At 40.4% G+C, this 15,756-nt stretch overlaps 1 protein-coding gene across 5 annotated transcripts in view; it reads left to right on the top strand.

Annotated features, from left to right (window-relative positions):
* Positions 1 to 15,756, top strand: part of MICU1 (mitochondrial calcium uptake 1) — a 230,262-nt gene that overhangs the window by 186,290 nt on the left and 28,216 nt on the right. For all 5 annotated transcript variants that reach the window (XM_064594798.1, XM_064594795.1, XM_064594796.1 and 2 more), the window contains 2 exons: positions 76 to 213; positions 13,514 to 13,622. In XM_064594798.1, coding sequence (XP_064450868.1) covers positions 76 to 213; positions 13,514 to 13,622 — 247 coding nt within the window. The remainder of the gene's footprint in view (positions 1 to 75; positions 214 to 13,513; positions 13,623 to 15,756) is intronic.

Raw genomic sequence — 15,756 nt, 5'->3', positions numbered from 1 at the left:
AGTGCAGTTGATCATTCCACATTCCATGTCAAAATACCTTGCATTTGACCCATGAACACTCTGTTTCTCTCCCAGTTCGAACGCCATGACCCTGTGGATGGGAAAATTACTGAGAGGCAGTTTGGTGGCATGCTGCTGGCCTACAGTGGGGTGCAGTCCAAGAAGCTGACCGCCATGCAGAAGCAGCTCAAGAAGCACTTCAAAGAGGGAAAGGTAGGTGTCTTTGTTTATCGGAAGAAAAGGAACCATGGGAAGGTATGGTTATATTGCAAAAGTACTAACATAATGAGAGTGTCATGACACAAAGATGATAACCAATTCATCTCTGCTACATGAAAAAACATGAGCAGTGGATGAGGAAGAAGGGAGAGCCCAGAATAAGCCCTTAGGTTTCTTGTTCAGACGAAGAGTGGCACCATGAACTAAGATTGAGAAATTAAACGGGGTGCCTATCTGGCTCAGTCGGTTGAGCATGTAGCTCTTGGTCTCAGGGTTGTGAGTTCAAGCCCCCCATTGGACCTAGAACTTACTAAAAAAAAAAAAAAATTTCAGAAAGTCTGTCTGGAGAAAAATTAAGAGACTGGTTTACAGAGGAAGATAAGGAGTTTAGTTACAGATATCTTGATTTAAGATGCCTGTGGACTATCCAGTTAGAGATGATTAGCAGGCACTTGGATATTCACTTCTACTTCATTCAGATGACTGAGATAGGTTTGGGAATCATCAACACATTATTCAAGTTAAAGCCATGAGAACCCACGCGATTCAGTCAGAAGACTGTTATACAGGAAAGAAATGCCCTTTTTTGGCCAAAGAAAAAATAGAGTGGAACATGAACATTTAACAAACTGAGCCACCCAGGCACCCGGAACATGCACATTTAACTAGCACGGGAAGGAAATGGTTAGAGAAAGTACTGCAATTGAAGCCAAGGAAGTAGAGGGTGTGGGGACAAGAGGGGTCTGCAGTGTCACATGGGACAGAGCGGGTCCAGTAAAGTAAGATGATAAACATCCATTGGCTTTGGCAAAATGGTAATAATTGATGACCTTTGGGAGCGGTTTTATTAGAGTGGAGGACACATTACAATGGGAAGTAAGGAAGTCAAGAAAGGGAAGAGAGGAAGAAAATGAGGACGAGGGAAGAGGGGCTCCAGAAAGAAGGAAATAGAATATGTTCAAAACTCTGAGACAGTGTATTAGTCAGCTTGGGCTGCTACCACAACACACCACGGCCTGGGTGCCTTCAACAACAGAAATTTATTTTCTCACAGTTCTGGAGGCCAGACAGCCATGATCGAGGTGCAGGCAAATTAAATTTCTAATGAGGGCTCTCTTCCTAGCCTTTGGACAGCTGCCTTCTTACTATAGCCCCACGTGGCCTTTCCTTGGTTGTTTGCATGGTGAGAGACAGAAAGGGAGAGCGAGAGAGCGAGAGCCGGAAAGCACACATGCACACCAGCTCTCTGATGCGTCGTCTCATAAGGACAGTAATCCTGTCCAGTCAGGGCCCCGCCCTTCTGACCTCATTTAACCTTGGTTATTTGCTTAGAGGCCCCACCTCCTAAGACAGCCACACTGGGGGTTAGGGCTTCAGTGTATGTTTAAGTTTCGTCGTCGGGGGGACACATTGAGTCCATAAGAGACAGAAAACACGAAGATCTAGCATGTGTGAGGAACTGAGAGGGGGCTGTTGTGGTTGGAGCATACTAGCAAGGAGGAGAATGGCCCGAGATGATGTCTGAGAGGGAGATTGGGGCCAGCATGTGCATGGAAGGAGTTTGGGTTATGTTCTCAGTGGGATGGGAAGCTATTAAAGGGCTGTGAGCCATGAAATGCTTGTATATTTGTATGTATGTTTAAATAAATGACTCTGGCTGTTTTATGAAAAATAGTTTGGAAAGGAGCAAACATAGAAGCCAAAAGACTGATACTAAGATTATTAGAGAATTCAGGAAGAGATGATGGAGCATTTTTTGAGCAGCACTGCAATTGGAGACTGTGAGTTTGCAGGGGCCCCAGTCAGCACTGCTCTCCGTAGCTTTGCACACCAGCTTGTACCTAGTGCAGGAGGGGGCAGATGGTAGAACTGATTCAGCATCTGGGGTTTTGCCGGCTTGTGGGATGGACATACTGAAGCAGAGATCAGTGAAGAGGCATACCTCTTAACGATCTCTTTCTCTCTCTCTCTCTCTCTCTCACACACACACACACACACACACACCCACCCACGATGCCAGATCTTCTCATTCTCGCCCATTACCCTTTCCCCTGGACAATGATTACCACTTGACCAAGACCAAAGAAACTGACCTGACTCATCATTAACAGAAAGTGACAGAGAACAGTACTCTCTCTTAGAGACAACTTTTACAGTGCTTAGTACCCAGCTCATATCTGTTAGAAATTGTAATTTCCAAAAATTAAAGGCGAATGTTCAGGTGGATTTTTTAGCCCCCATGCTGGAAGCACAGTATTTGCATTAGGAAACACTTTTCTTTTTACCAGACTAATTTTTATTTTTTTTATTTTTATTTTTTTAAAGATTTTATTTATTTATTTGACAGAGAGAGAGATAGCGAGAGCAGGAACACCAGCAGGGGGAGTGGGAGAGGGAGAAGCAGGCTCCCTGCAGAGCTGGGAGCCCAATGCGGGGCTCGGTCCCAGGACCCTGGGATCATGACCTGAGCTGAAGGCAGACACTTAACGAGTGAGCCACCCAGGCACCCACCAGACTAATTTTTAAATAAGTTTGGTCCAGACATTTATTTGACCTTAATTATCTATTAATTATCTATCATAATAGACTAATTAATGTTTTATTATGAATTCATATTTAAAAGCAATAAATTGGGTGTTGGAGACATCTCCCTTGAAGGAATAGAGTAGCTTTGGCGGGACTTAATTTAGGACCTGGAGACCTTACAGAAGAGCTGTGAAGTGAAAGGAGAGATTTTGTCAGATAAAAATCTGGGATGCTAAATTACTCCTGGCCCAGAATTTCCAGGTTGCGTTAGCAAGGAGATTGAGATTGATTGTCTTCTCATGTTGATTAAGTTTGTGAACATAGCAATTAACTAGAATGAAAGTTAATGAAGGGCCTTTGCTCTTGAGGTTACCAGTCCATCTCTCTAGGACCATGTCTCATTAAAGAGGAATCACCATCTGCTTCCTAATTGTTTCTTTTATTCCACTCTGGACTTGTTAACATGAAAATGTAACTTTTCATTTGGCTCATATTAATCATTTTCTGTGTGGGATTCTGCACAAATTATCTATACAGACCTAAAGGACTGGCGGTCCTAGTGGTAGTATTAAGTAAATATTTGCGTATCACTTAATGACCGTGCAGTGTTTCACTGCCTTTCACATTGTTCTTTTTCTGTCTTTCTAACAGCCTTGTTAGATCTCATTTTGCCTTTGAGAATCTAGAGACAGAAAGAAAGAGAAATGAATGACCCACCCAGAGTCTGGACTGAAATCCAAGGTTTTCTATTCCAGATCTTGTCCTTTCTATAGCAGAGTTCTCCTTAACCATACCTTTCCTCCAAAGCAGTGCTTCTCAAGCCGGGTCGTCCGGTATCACTTGGGGAATTTTTCAGAAATGTGATTGTTGGGGCCCTCTTCAGACCAACTAAATCAGAAGCTCAGTGGGTGGGTCCAGGCATCAGTGTTTCTTAAAGGCTCCCAAGGTGATTCTCATGTGCACCTTAGCTTGTGGACCTTTTGCTCTCGAGGGGCTGCACTCTGTCAGTGTCTCTAGATCTTTTGTCCCTGAGTAATAGCTGGAAGGATTGGGGAACCTGGCATGCTGGACAAATTACTCTATTCATACTCTGAGGAACTGCCGTGTTTCTTATTTAACAAAGACAGTTTTCATTTCTTCCTTTTTTTTTTTTCCTTTTAAATGGGGAACATGTTTTGTTTGGGCTTTATTTTAAAAATTAGTCCCTATCCTCTACCAGATTTTCCCCATTCCGCTCAATATCCTTTTTCCTTTGAATAATTCTTCTAGGCCAAATCTGACTCAGCTCTAAAATTTGCCTATTTTCCTTCCTCCATATGGTCTTCTCATTAAAAGAAAGAATTTTCTGAGACTTTATAAATGTAATTCACAGGGATGGTTCTCTATGCTTAAGAGCGCAGAAGTGGCAGACTTTAATAATTTAGCAAATCCGCTTAAGGCTGAACTGAAAATGATATTCAGTTCAATGTTGGACATTGCTGTGTGAAAGACACTAAGCCAGGTGCTATGAAAAAGATAAAAGATAAACAAAAACCATCACCTATCCCCAAGAAATATATAGTCTGTAATAATTGAGTAAGAAAAATATATATATACACACAAAGAACTATATAATTTCATATTCAGTATTTACTGAGCATCCACTCTGTGCTAAGCACTCTTAAAAATATTGGGAATACAGTAATGAGCAAAACCAAGTCTCTGCCTCATAGAACTTAACATTCCCAGTGCTGGGAGACAGGTAATAAATAATTATAATACAAGGCATCTCACTCGACTTTGAGCCTCTTGAGAGCAGTGTCTTACTCATCTTTGCATGTCCACAGTATAGTGAGTGTCCCTAGGCAAATGTTTGTCAAATGCATTGGTGAATGTATTAAGTACCCTGGTAAAGCTCTGAAGACTTTTGGGAGCACCAATGAGAAAGATTAGAAGAAGAGACTAAGATTTCTTGGCAGAGATACAATTTGAACTTGGCCTTAAAAGCAGAGTAGGGGGCGCCTGGGTGGCTCAGTTGGTTAAGTGACTGCCTTCAGCTCAGGTCATGATCCCAGGGTCCTGGGATCGAGTCCCGCATCGGGCTCCCTGCTCTGCGGGGAGCCTGCTTCTCCCTCCCACTCCCCCTGCTTGTGTTCCCTCTCTCGCTGTGTCTCTCTCTGTCAAATAAATAAATAAAATAAAATCTTAAAAAAAAAAAGAAAGCAGAGTAGGATTTTGCAGGGTGTCAGCTTGTGGCTTTCTCCTCAGCTTCCTTCTGCTCCCTCATCATCTCCCCCCTGAACAATCTTGACCCTTAAATCTTTAAGGTTGTTGAAGGCAGAAAGTCTCATCTGTAATACCTTCCTGCTGAAGACGGGCGTAGAGATGGGTCAATATTAGTCAGTTGGGGAACGTATAGGGGGATTATAGCGGAGTTCTGAAAGGAAGAGGCAGCTAGAGGGAAAAACAACCTTAGCTTGACAATAGCAAGGCCTTCGGTATCCTGAGAGTCTTCTTTACCATATGAATGTCCTTTTGGACACTTCCCTTTTTCCTTACCTCCCCCAACTCCCAAGTATATAATCAGTCATTCCTCACAACCCCAGGGCAGCAGTTCTTTCTGCCCACGGGTCCTGTCCCCGTGCTTTAATAAAACCATCTTTTTGCACCAAAAAAAAAAGGCGGGGGCAGAGTAGGATTTTGACAAGCAGAAGTTATAAAGCAGTTTGCTTTTGCTTCATGTTTCCTCTTAGATCCCCATCCTTGACAACCTTCTGTGTGTATCATGCTTATTAATACTGCTACCAGCTATGAAGCTGGGTTGGTATTTACCAAACAGAATAAAACTATTAGATTATTAACTTTGCATCTTATCTGTGGATAATATTCATGTGGGCTCTCCTATTCACTTATTTTCACAGATATTTGAGAGGTAAGCCACATTGTAGTCATCGTAGAATATCACGATTCTAGAAACATTGCTGCATAGCACTTGAAAAACTCTGATTCCGATTATTAGATGCCCATCAGAGTCACTATGTAGTAGAACACCTAAGGTGTGGCCATTAAACTAAAAAGACTAGAACTCTGCTTTATTAATTAGCTTTGAAACTTGTACTTCCTCCAAAGAAGTACTAAGCTGTGAATTACTATTTTTTTTTTAAGATTATTTAAGATTCTTTATTTATCCACTCTCTGAGAGACAGTGTGAGCGAGAGAGTACAAGGAGGGAGAGCAGCAGAAGGAGAGGGAGAAGCAGACTCCCCACTGAGCAGGGAGCCCGATGTGGGGCTCGATCCCAGAACCCTGGGATCATGACCTGAGCTGAAGGCAGACATTTAACCGATGGAGCCGCAGGTGCCCCAGCTGTGAATTACTATTAAAAGAATTTATGGATTTTCCCCCCAGTATATTTCTGATTTGCCCTTGCTATTAGTCTCATATACTTGAAAGGTATATGAGAGTATACTTGCCCCTGTTTTCTATCCCTCAAGGTCCTACACATACCAGAGAAAAGAGAGTATTTCAGAACCTAATTGAATGAAGTCATTGCCATTGGTTCTCTAGTAATGGGCCTGCCAGCCTACTAAGGACTTAACCTACTTCTTACTGAGTACTTGCCAAGTACTAGGCATTTTATCTGTCTTCTTCCTAATTATCACATCTGCTTGGTGGATAGAATCCTTGTTTTTCAGATGAAAAAATACTTTTCTGAGCCTTAGTGATTTGCCTGAAATCACACAGGGTCTTAAGAGGTGGCACCAGGGTTCAAAGCCAGGACTATCTCATTCCACAGTCCATAATCTTCCTACTAATGAGCCTATTCATTGCCACTCCTTATTCTCCATGATTTGAATAAGTATAAGGGTTTGGGGGAAACAAGAACACCAGTGTTGCTAGACCCTGGCCTATAGGGAGATGGCTAGAAAGGTAATTTATGGAAGCATTTTGTGGAGGACCTTGAGTACTAGGCAAAAAGTTGAGTTTATCCAGTTGACAGTGAGAAATCACTGATATTTTTGAGTAGGAGGAATGAACATTTGAAGAAAGTGATGTTTCAGGGCGATTAGATACTTGTAGAAATATAAGTAATAGAAATGGTGTAATTTTCCCCCACTGCCAGGCAACAGTTGAAGAGAAGTCTGGGGTTTGCAATGGGAATATGACTTATTGGAGCAAGATCAGCATAATTACACCTCTGAAAGGGTACCCAAGAAATTGGTGACAGTGACCACATGTAGGGAGGGAGACTGGAAGACAGGAGTCAAGGAAGAATTCCTTTGTGCGGTTCATGTATTACTGTTCATAATATTCATATATTAAAATAATTAAATGTTTTTTAAAACTCTAAAAATAAATGTTTTAGAAAACTAAGCAGAAGATTGAGCAGATGATAAGTGATAAGATTGTGCAAGGCATAGCATATATAGGAGAAGAAAGGAGAGTATTTTATCTTTTCAGCGGGCCATAGAGGGAGCTCGGCCAATGGGATTGATTCCTGGCAGGTGGATTTCCTGTGACTGATTACAAGACAAGGCAAGGGAATCATGTGTTACAGTGTGTTGCCCTGTAATCCTGTGTTACCCTCACCCGTGGCCTGTCAGCACTTGATACCTGAAGTTAAGGGACGAATCCAGAGGAAGCCAAATTTCCCTTACCCCTCTTTCTACTCCAACTGCTTTTTATTTTGTTAACAGCTTTATTGAGGTACAATTTAGACCATAAAAGTCACCACCCATTTTAAGTGAACTGTTCAATGATTTTTAGTAAATTTACAGAGTTATGTAGTTATCACTGCCATCCAGTTTTAGAATATTTGCATCACCCCAAAAAGAATCCCCCATGCTAGCTTGCAGCCAGTCCCCAGTTCCGCCCTCACCCCCAGACAACCAGACATCTTCTTTCTGTCTGTCTCTTCTGGACATTTCATATAAATGCATTCATAAAATAATGTAGTCTTTTGTGTCTAGCTTCTTTTACTCATCATCGTATTTTGAGGTTTATCCATGTTGTTGCTTGTATTCATAGCTTACTGTTTTTTTGCTGAATATAGTAAAAAGAATTCCATTGTATGGATATACTACATTTTGTTTATCCATTCACTGGTTGAACATTTGAATTGTTTCTAGTGTTTGGCTATTATAAATAATACTGCTATGAACATTTGCATACAGGTCTTTATGTGGACCTATCTTTTCATTCCTCTTAAGAAAACTGCTAGGAGTAGAATGGGTAGGTTGTATGGAAAAATTGAGTTTAACTTTTTTTTTTTTTTTTACAAAAGCACCAAACTGTTTTCCGAAGTGGGTGTACAATGTTACATTTCCACAGCAATATATGAGAGTTCCAGTTTCTCCACATCTTTATTAAAACTTGTTATTGTCTGTCTTTTTTTTTTTTAAGATTTTATTTATTTATTTGACAGTGAGAGAGGGAACACAAGAAGGGGGAGTGAGAGAGGGAGAAGCAGGCTTCCCGCTGAGCAGGGAGCCCAGTGGGGCTCCATCCCAGGATCCTGGGATCATGACCTGAGCGGAAGACGCTTAACGACTGAGCCACCCAGGCGCCCCTTGTCTGTCTTTTTGATTACAGTCATTCTAATAGGTATGTAGTGTTTTCTCGTTGTGGTTTGAATTTGCATTTCCCTAATGACTGATGATCCTGAGCATTGTTTCACGAACTTATTAGCCCTTCAACTATCTTGTTTGGTGAAACGTCTGTTCAGATACTTTTTTAAATTGTGGGGTTTTTTTCTCATTATTGAGTTGTAAGAGTTCTTCACATAGTTCTGGATACAAATCCTTTATCAGATATATGATTTTTAAATATTTCTCCCAGTCTGTGTTTTGTCTGTTCTCTCGGTATTTTTTTTAAGATTAATTTATTTATTTTAGAGAGCGAGAACAAACAAGGGGAGGGGCAGGGAGGGGAGAGAGAATCCTGAGGCAGACTCCCCCCTGAGTGCAGAGCCCAACGTGGGGTTCGATCCCAGGACCCCGAGATCATGACCTGAGCGGAAATCAAGAGTCAGCAGCTTAACTGGCTGAGCCACCCAGGTGCCCCTGTTCTCTAGTATTTTGAAGCACAAAAGGTTTTAATTTTGATGAAATTTAATTTATCAGTTTTTTTCTTTTATGGATTGTGCTTTTGGTGTCATATCTAAGAACTCTTTGTCTTACTCGAGGTTAAAAAGATTTTTTATGGGGGCAGCTGGGTGGCTCAGTCGTTAAGCATCTGCCTTCCGCTCAGGTCATGATCCCGGGGTCCTGGGATCGAGCCCCGCATCGGGCTTCCTGCGCAGCAAGGAGCCTGCTTCTCCCTCTCCCACTCCCGCTGCTTGCTTTCCCTCTCTCACTGTGTCTCTCTCTGTCAAATAAATAAATAAAATCTTTAAAAAAAAAAAGAAAAAGATTTTTTTATGTTTTCTTCTAAACATTTTATCAATTGCTTTTAGTTTGGAAAGACAATTCTAGGGGCACCTGGGTGGCTCAGTCGATTAAGCATCTGCCTTGGCCCAGGTCATGATCCCGGGGTCCTGGAATTGAGCCCTGCATCCGACAGGCTCCCTGCTCAGCAGGGAGTCTACTTCTCCCTCTCCCTTTGTCCCTCTTCCTGCTCATTGCTCTTTCTCTTGCTCTCTCTCTCTCAAATAAATAAATAAAATCTTAATAAAAAAAGACAATTCTATTTGCTTGTTTAACAAATTCATAATGTTAGTTTCATGTTTTAATAAACATAAAGAAGTGTTTCTTGGGGCACCTGGGTGGTTCAGATGGTTAAGCGTCTGCCTTCAGCTCAGGTCATGATCCCAGCGTCCTGGGATCCAGCCCCGCAACTGGCTCCTGGCTCAGCAAGGAGCCTGCTTCTCCCTCTCCCTCTGCTTCTCCCCCTGCTCATGCTCTCTCTCTCTCTGTATCTCGAATGAATAAATAAAATCTTAAAAAAAAAAAAAGTGTTTCTACTGTCCACAAATTATATTAACTTTATCTTCTTTTGTTAGTCACCTAGAGCCCAGAACCCAGTTTCATATAAGTCCATCTTTCCCAAGGTAGCTAGATAACCAGTTTGTTGAACAGTTGGCCACAGGATAAAATAACTCCTCCTTCTTCCACTTCCCCGTAGTGTGTCAAGAAATTCCCTTTGACGCCATGCTTAAGGAAAGATTATTTCCTTTTGACTACTATTCTGCAGGTCAGGTCACTGCCCATGGTTGTGCACAGCTAATGCCTTCCAGTCTGAACACCTCCACTTGCAGAAAGCACATCCTCTCACTTTCCATCCACAGACCTCATGTTATAGTCTTATTATAGCTTTCTTGATAAAAATCCCTCTGGATTTTTTTACTGAGGTAGTTACAAAGGAATAAGAATAGGAATAATAACTTTGTGACTGGCATCCTTTCTTTAAGGAGACCTATCTAAATTGTAAGCTCTATAAAATGTCCAAGGCCCATGTCCAAAGCAATTTTATTTCCTTCACTGTTCCTAGCATAGTGCTGAGTTGTTAGTAGGTGCTCAATAAATATTTTTATTATATCTATATAATAAAAGGTAAAATGTTACATATTTCAATTTAATAATGGCATTAATGTAATTTGTATCCCACTGTTTTTCTGAGTCATCAAATGAATAGCCATTCAATTAAGATTTTCTCTCTGTCCTGAAATAATTCTCAGCATGAGTACTCTGGCCTGTTGTATGTGATGTTTCACCATAAATTTACTAGCAAACATTAGAGCTTGTTTGTCAGAGTGGGTAACATTTCCTGTACCATGTGCTTTGTTTTAGGAACTTTATGTTAACCATTTTTAAATGTATAGTTCAGTGGCATTAAGTACATTCATACTGTGTACAACCATCACCACCATCCATTTTCCCAAACTGAAACTCTGTACCCGTTAAACAACAATTCCTGGGGCACCTGGCTGGCTCAGTCCATAGAACATGCAATTCTGGATCTCAGGGTTGTGAGTTCAAGCCCCATGCTAGGCATAGAGCTTACTTTAAAAAAAAAAAAAAAAAGCCCCCATTCCTCCTTCCCCCCAGCCCTGGCAACCACCATTCTACTTTCTGTCTCTATAAACTTAAATAATCTAGGTACCTCATATAAGTGGAATCATATAGTATTTGACCTTTTGTGACTGGCTTGTTTCACTTGGCATAATGTCTTCAAGGTTCATCCATACTGTAGCTTATGTCAGAATTTCCTTCCTTTTAAAGGGTGAATCATGGTGCTCCTGGGTGGCTCAGTCGTTAAGCGTCTGCCTTCGGCTCAGGTCATGATCGCAGGGTCCTGGGGGGGGCTACTTCTCCCTCTCCCACTCCACCCTGCTTGTGTTCCCTCTCTCGCTGTGTCTCTCTCTGTCAAATAAATAAAAAATAAAAAATAAATCTTGAAAAAAAAGAAAATAAAGGCTGAATCATATTCCACTTTGTTTATACATTCATCCATCAGTGGACCCTAGATTGTTTCAGCCGCTGCATGTCCTTTGGTGGAAGGGAGGAGAAGATGGTATTAGTGTACCATCCCCAAGCTGGTGTTATTGTAGACCCTGTACTTCTGGCCCAGTAGAATTCTCCTCTCAAAGGTTGATTCTAGCCTAGTGTTTACATTAGATAGTGTACTAAGGCATTCATATAAGGAATAAGTCCTATATCTGGATGCTCTAATAAGACAGAGCCAAGAGAATGGCCTCAAGTTAGGGAAAAATTATTTTCTATAAGCCTTCCAGTTCACTGACAAAAATTATGGAACTTGGTACATAGTAGATAGTCCATAAATGTTTGGATGCATACCTAAACACCACTGTGCATAATTGCCAAAAACTGGAAACAGCCCAAATAGAATGGATTAAAAAAATTGTGGTATATTCACACTACAGAATACTAATAGCAATAAAAATGAGCTAACTACAGAATACAAAGCATAGACAAATACTAAAAAGAGAAGCCATATATAATAGAATGCATACTGCATGATTCCATTTATAAAGTTCAAAACAAGCATAATTGAACTGTTTCTGTTTGAGGCTGCATAGACAGATAGTAACACTATTTTTAGTATTTTTATTTTTTAAAGATTTTATTTATTGATTTGACAGAGAGAAAGAGCACAAGCAGGGGGAGCAGCGAGGGAGAAGAAGGCTCCCTGCTCAGCAGGGAGCCCGATGCGGGGCTCAATCCCAGGACCCTGGAATCCTGACCTGAGCCGAAGGCAGATGCTTAACCGACTGAGCCACCCAGGTGCCCCAATAGTAACACAATTTTTTAAAAAGGCAAGGAAGGAAATGAATCCACTAAGAGTCAGAATAGTGATTAACACCGGGTAAAAGGGCTTATGACTGAGATGGAACATGTTGAGGGGAGAGACGAAGACTTCAGGGATGCTGAAAATAGTCTGTTCCTTGACCTCAGTGGAGGTTCTATGGGTGTTCATTTTACAGCAGTTTGTTGTACATTTATGTTTTATGCAACTTTCTATATGGTCATCATATTCCACAATAAAAAGTTTTTTAACTTCTATTATTCTAGGGAAAATTATAAGATCGTGTGACATAATTATACATACAGTATTTTAGCTCTTAGTTTGGTTGATTAAATGAGAAAGATACCATTGACCCAGTTTGGAGAGTACCAGGAAAGAACTATACATTGTCAGTATTGAAGTTTCCTTATTAGTGGGTACCCCATGTGGATTCCAGGGCTCCCTAGTTTGGGGAAATGGAAATTGGAAGAGGGGCAACACTCAGTAGAGGCCAGTCAACATCGGCAATGTTAAGGACCTGATGCTTCATTAAGTCATTCACCTCAGCTTCTCCCCAGTGTTACACAATTTCTTAGAAATTGTATTCATTTCCATCACAGCATGATGTGTGACAAGTGGGAAATAGTCAAATAGGACAAATCCTCTACCCCGTAAGGAGACTCCCTTGCCCCTAGTTATACAACTACTCTCTCTTGAGCCATCAGAGAAAGTCAGATCAGAGATCAGCATATCATAGGAGCAGTTTTAAAAAGAGCTTCTTCATTCAGGGAATTTCATCCGATTAAAGTTAAGTGGCAAATTGCTTCATTAGTAGCTTTTACATTGACATAATGAACAGCTTCCCAAGTGCTTAGGTTCTGCTAAATTCTCAAACCATTCCCCTGTCTCACTGACTTGGTGATATTTTAATTAATTTAAGCCTCAAAAAGCTTAGCTGGCATAAGGGTAGATTATTAAAATGGAAGTCCTGACTCCAGTCCAGTTTGTTAAGATGTATAACATGTAACAGATCAAGAAGCTAAAAGCTCGTTTAGGAAATGTCATAATAGATACTGTGACTAATTGGAGGGCACAGTTAGAAGTATTTTTATTAGGGGCGCCTAGGTGGCTCAGTCATTAAGCATCTGCCTTCGGCTCAGGTCATGATCCCAGAGTCCTGGGATCGAGCCCCATATTGGCTCCCTGTTCAGCAGGAAGCCTGCTTCTCCCTCTCCCTCTGCCCCTGCTTGTGTTCCCTCTCTCGCTGTCTCTCTCTCTCTGTACATCACTGTAAACAGCTTCATGTCAGATTTTTACATGGGAGGGGAAAGCAGTTAGCCAGCTTGCCTTTCTCAGGGTAAAATTCTAGAGTTGTGTTCCCTTGTTGTATACAAATTTGGCATTCCTTGACGAATTTATTCAGTTTCTGTTCTAAACATAGCATAAATTTCTGATTTATAGACATGAATAACTACCTACTTCTCTGTATTTTGTGCTGCTTTTTGTTACAGGTTCCTGCCTTATCTTGCTGTCTCTCTTCTTTCAGGGTCTGACGTTTCAGGAAGTGGAGAACTTCTTTACTTTCCTAAAGAATATTAATGATGTGGACACTGCATTAAGCTTTTACCATATGGCCGGGGCATCTCTTGATAAAGGTAATGAGACCCAAAAATGTTTTCTTGAGGGTATGAACATTGAATCTGTAATCTATTAGGTGACTACCCCTCCTTAACAGTAATAGGTGAGTTTTTCTTGACATTGTTTTTGATTTGTTTCATTTTGTTGCCATTGCATGAGCCTTGCATTTCACCTGGAGAGACCAAGTTCAGCAAATGTATTTTCTTGTGCTTTGCAAAGGCTGTAGTCAAGGCAAGGCAGTTCTTTTTTTTTTTAAAGATTTTATTTATTTATTTGACAGAGAGAGAGGGACAGCGAGAGAGGGGGACACAAGCAAGGGGAGTGGGAGAGGGAGAAGCAGTCTTCCAGGCGAACAGGGAACCCGATGCGGGGCTCCATCCCAGGACCCTGGGATCGTGACCTGAACCGAAGGCTGATCCTTAATGACTGAGCCACCCAGGCGAAGGCAAGGCAGTTCTTTAGAAACTTTGGAACTTCTCTCATTGGAGCCAGAATCATGACATATTGAATGTGCAGCTAAAGCCAGTATGCATTTCAATTCATTCTTTGGTGGGAAGCAGTAGTTGTTTCATTTCTTGTGTTACCTGGTTTTTTGTTGTTTTTAGATAAAATCATGGCTCAGAACAGCACCCCCTATTGGCTTACTTCCTACAAATTCAGTGTGAGAGAACAGGGGAAGTAAAAACATTATTTTTTCCCCCAGCATTTTATTACGAAAAATTTCAAACATTGAGAACAGTTGAAATAATTATTCAGAGAACATCCATATATGCACTTGAAAATTTTTCTGTATTTCCCAGATAATACATCTGTGTATATGTTCATCCCTCTATCAATCTCTCTTATTCTTTGATGTACTCAGAGTAGGTTGTAGACATAAGCACGTCTAAATACTTCAGCATGAATACTAACTGAAGTTCAATATTTGTTTAAAGTTCCCTTGTGCCCCTTCATATTCTGTTTCTGCGCCCATGCACGGAGACAACCTTAATTTGTGTGTTTTTCCACCATAGATTGATTTTGTTTGTTTTAGAACTTCTTACAAATGGAATCATCCAGTGTATAATCTTTTAAAGTTTCTCAGCATGTTTTTGAGATCCATCCATGTTGTCATGTGTAGAATAGTTTGTTCCTTTTTTGAGTCATAATTTGTTGTATGAATACTCCACAATTTGTTTATCCATTCTTCATTGGTCACCTCATCTGTTTCCAGTTACTGGCTATCTTGAATAAAGCTGAATATTCTTGTGTTAGTCTTTTTGAGGACATGTATTGCCATTTCCCTTGAATAAATTACTAGGAGTGAATTGCTGGGTCCAGAGGAAGGTATTTAGTTTATAAAAAACTGTCAGTCCCTTTTTCACAGTGTATCTTTTTACATTCCCATCAGCAGTGACAACAGTTCATGTTGTTCCACATTCTTGTCCACAGTTGGCAGTATTCTGGAGTGTATATAAAGACATCTCATTGTGTTTTTCTTTTGTATTTCCTTGATGACTTCTGCTATTGAGCAGCTCTTTTGTGTTCTTGTCATTCAGATATCTTCTTTGGTGAAGTGTCTATTCAAGTCTTTTGCCCATTTTTATCAGGGTGCTTGACTTATTATTCACTTGTTGAAGTTCTTGATACATTCTAGGATACTAGTCCTTTATCAGATACATATATTGTGAATATTTTTCTAGACTGTGACTTGCCCATTCACTTTCTTTAATGGTATCTTTTTCATTTGCAGAAGTTTTCTTTAATTTTGTCTAATTAAAGTCTAATTTATTGAATTTTTATTTTTTTATTATTACTTTCTGGTCCTAATAAAACATTTACCCCCAAACTGTGTAGATAGTCTACTATATTTTCTCCTACAAGCTTTAGAGCTTTAGTTCTTACACTTCTTATATGATCCATTTCAAATTAATTTCTATATATGGTGTGAAGTAGAGTATTCCACATAGATATCCAGTTGAACCAGCACCATTTGTATAAAAAGCCCTCCATTGGTTTGCTTTGGCACCTTTATCAGAAATCAAATTACCTTTTAAGTGTAGATCTGTTTATGAGCTCTCTATTCTGTTACACTTATCTATAATGTCTATACCCATACTCAGTCTGATTACTATAGCTTTATAGAAAGTCTTGAAGTGTCAGGTATTATAA

The sequence above is a fragment of the Mirounga angustirostris genome, unplaced genomic scaffold (genome assembly GCF_029215605.1).
Source record: "Mirounga angustirostris isolate CCGP_5_RB_7025 unplaced genomic scaffold, mMirAng1.0.hap1 SCAF_6, whole genome shotgun sequence".
Lineage (NCBI taxonomy): Eukaryota > Metazoa > Chordata > Mammalia > Carnivora > Phocidae > Mirounga > Mirounga angustirostris.
This window is presented reverse-complemented; position numbering and strand designations above follow the sequence as displayed.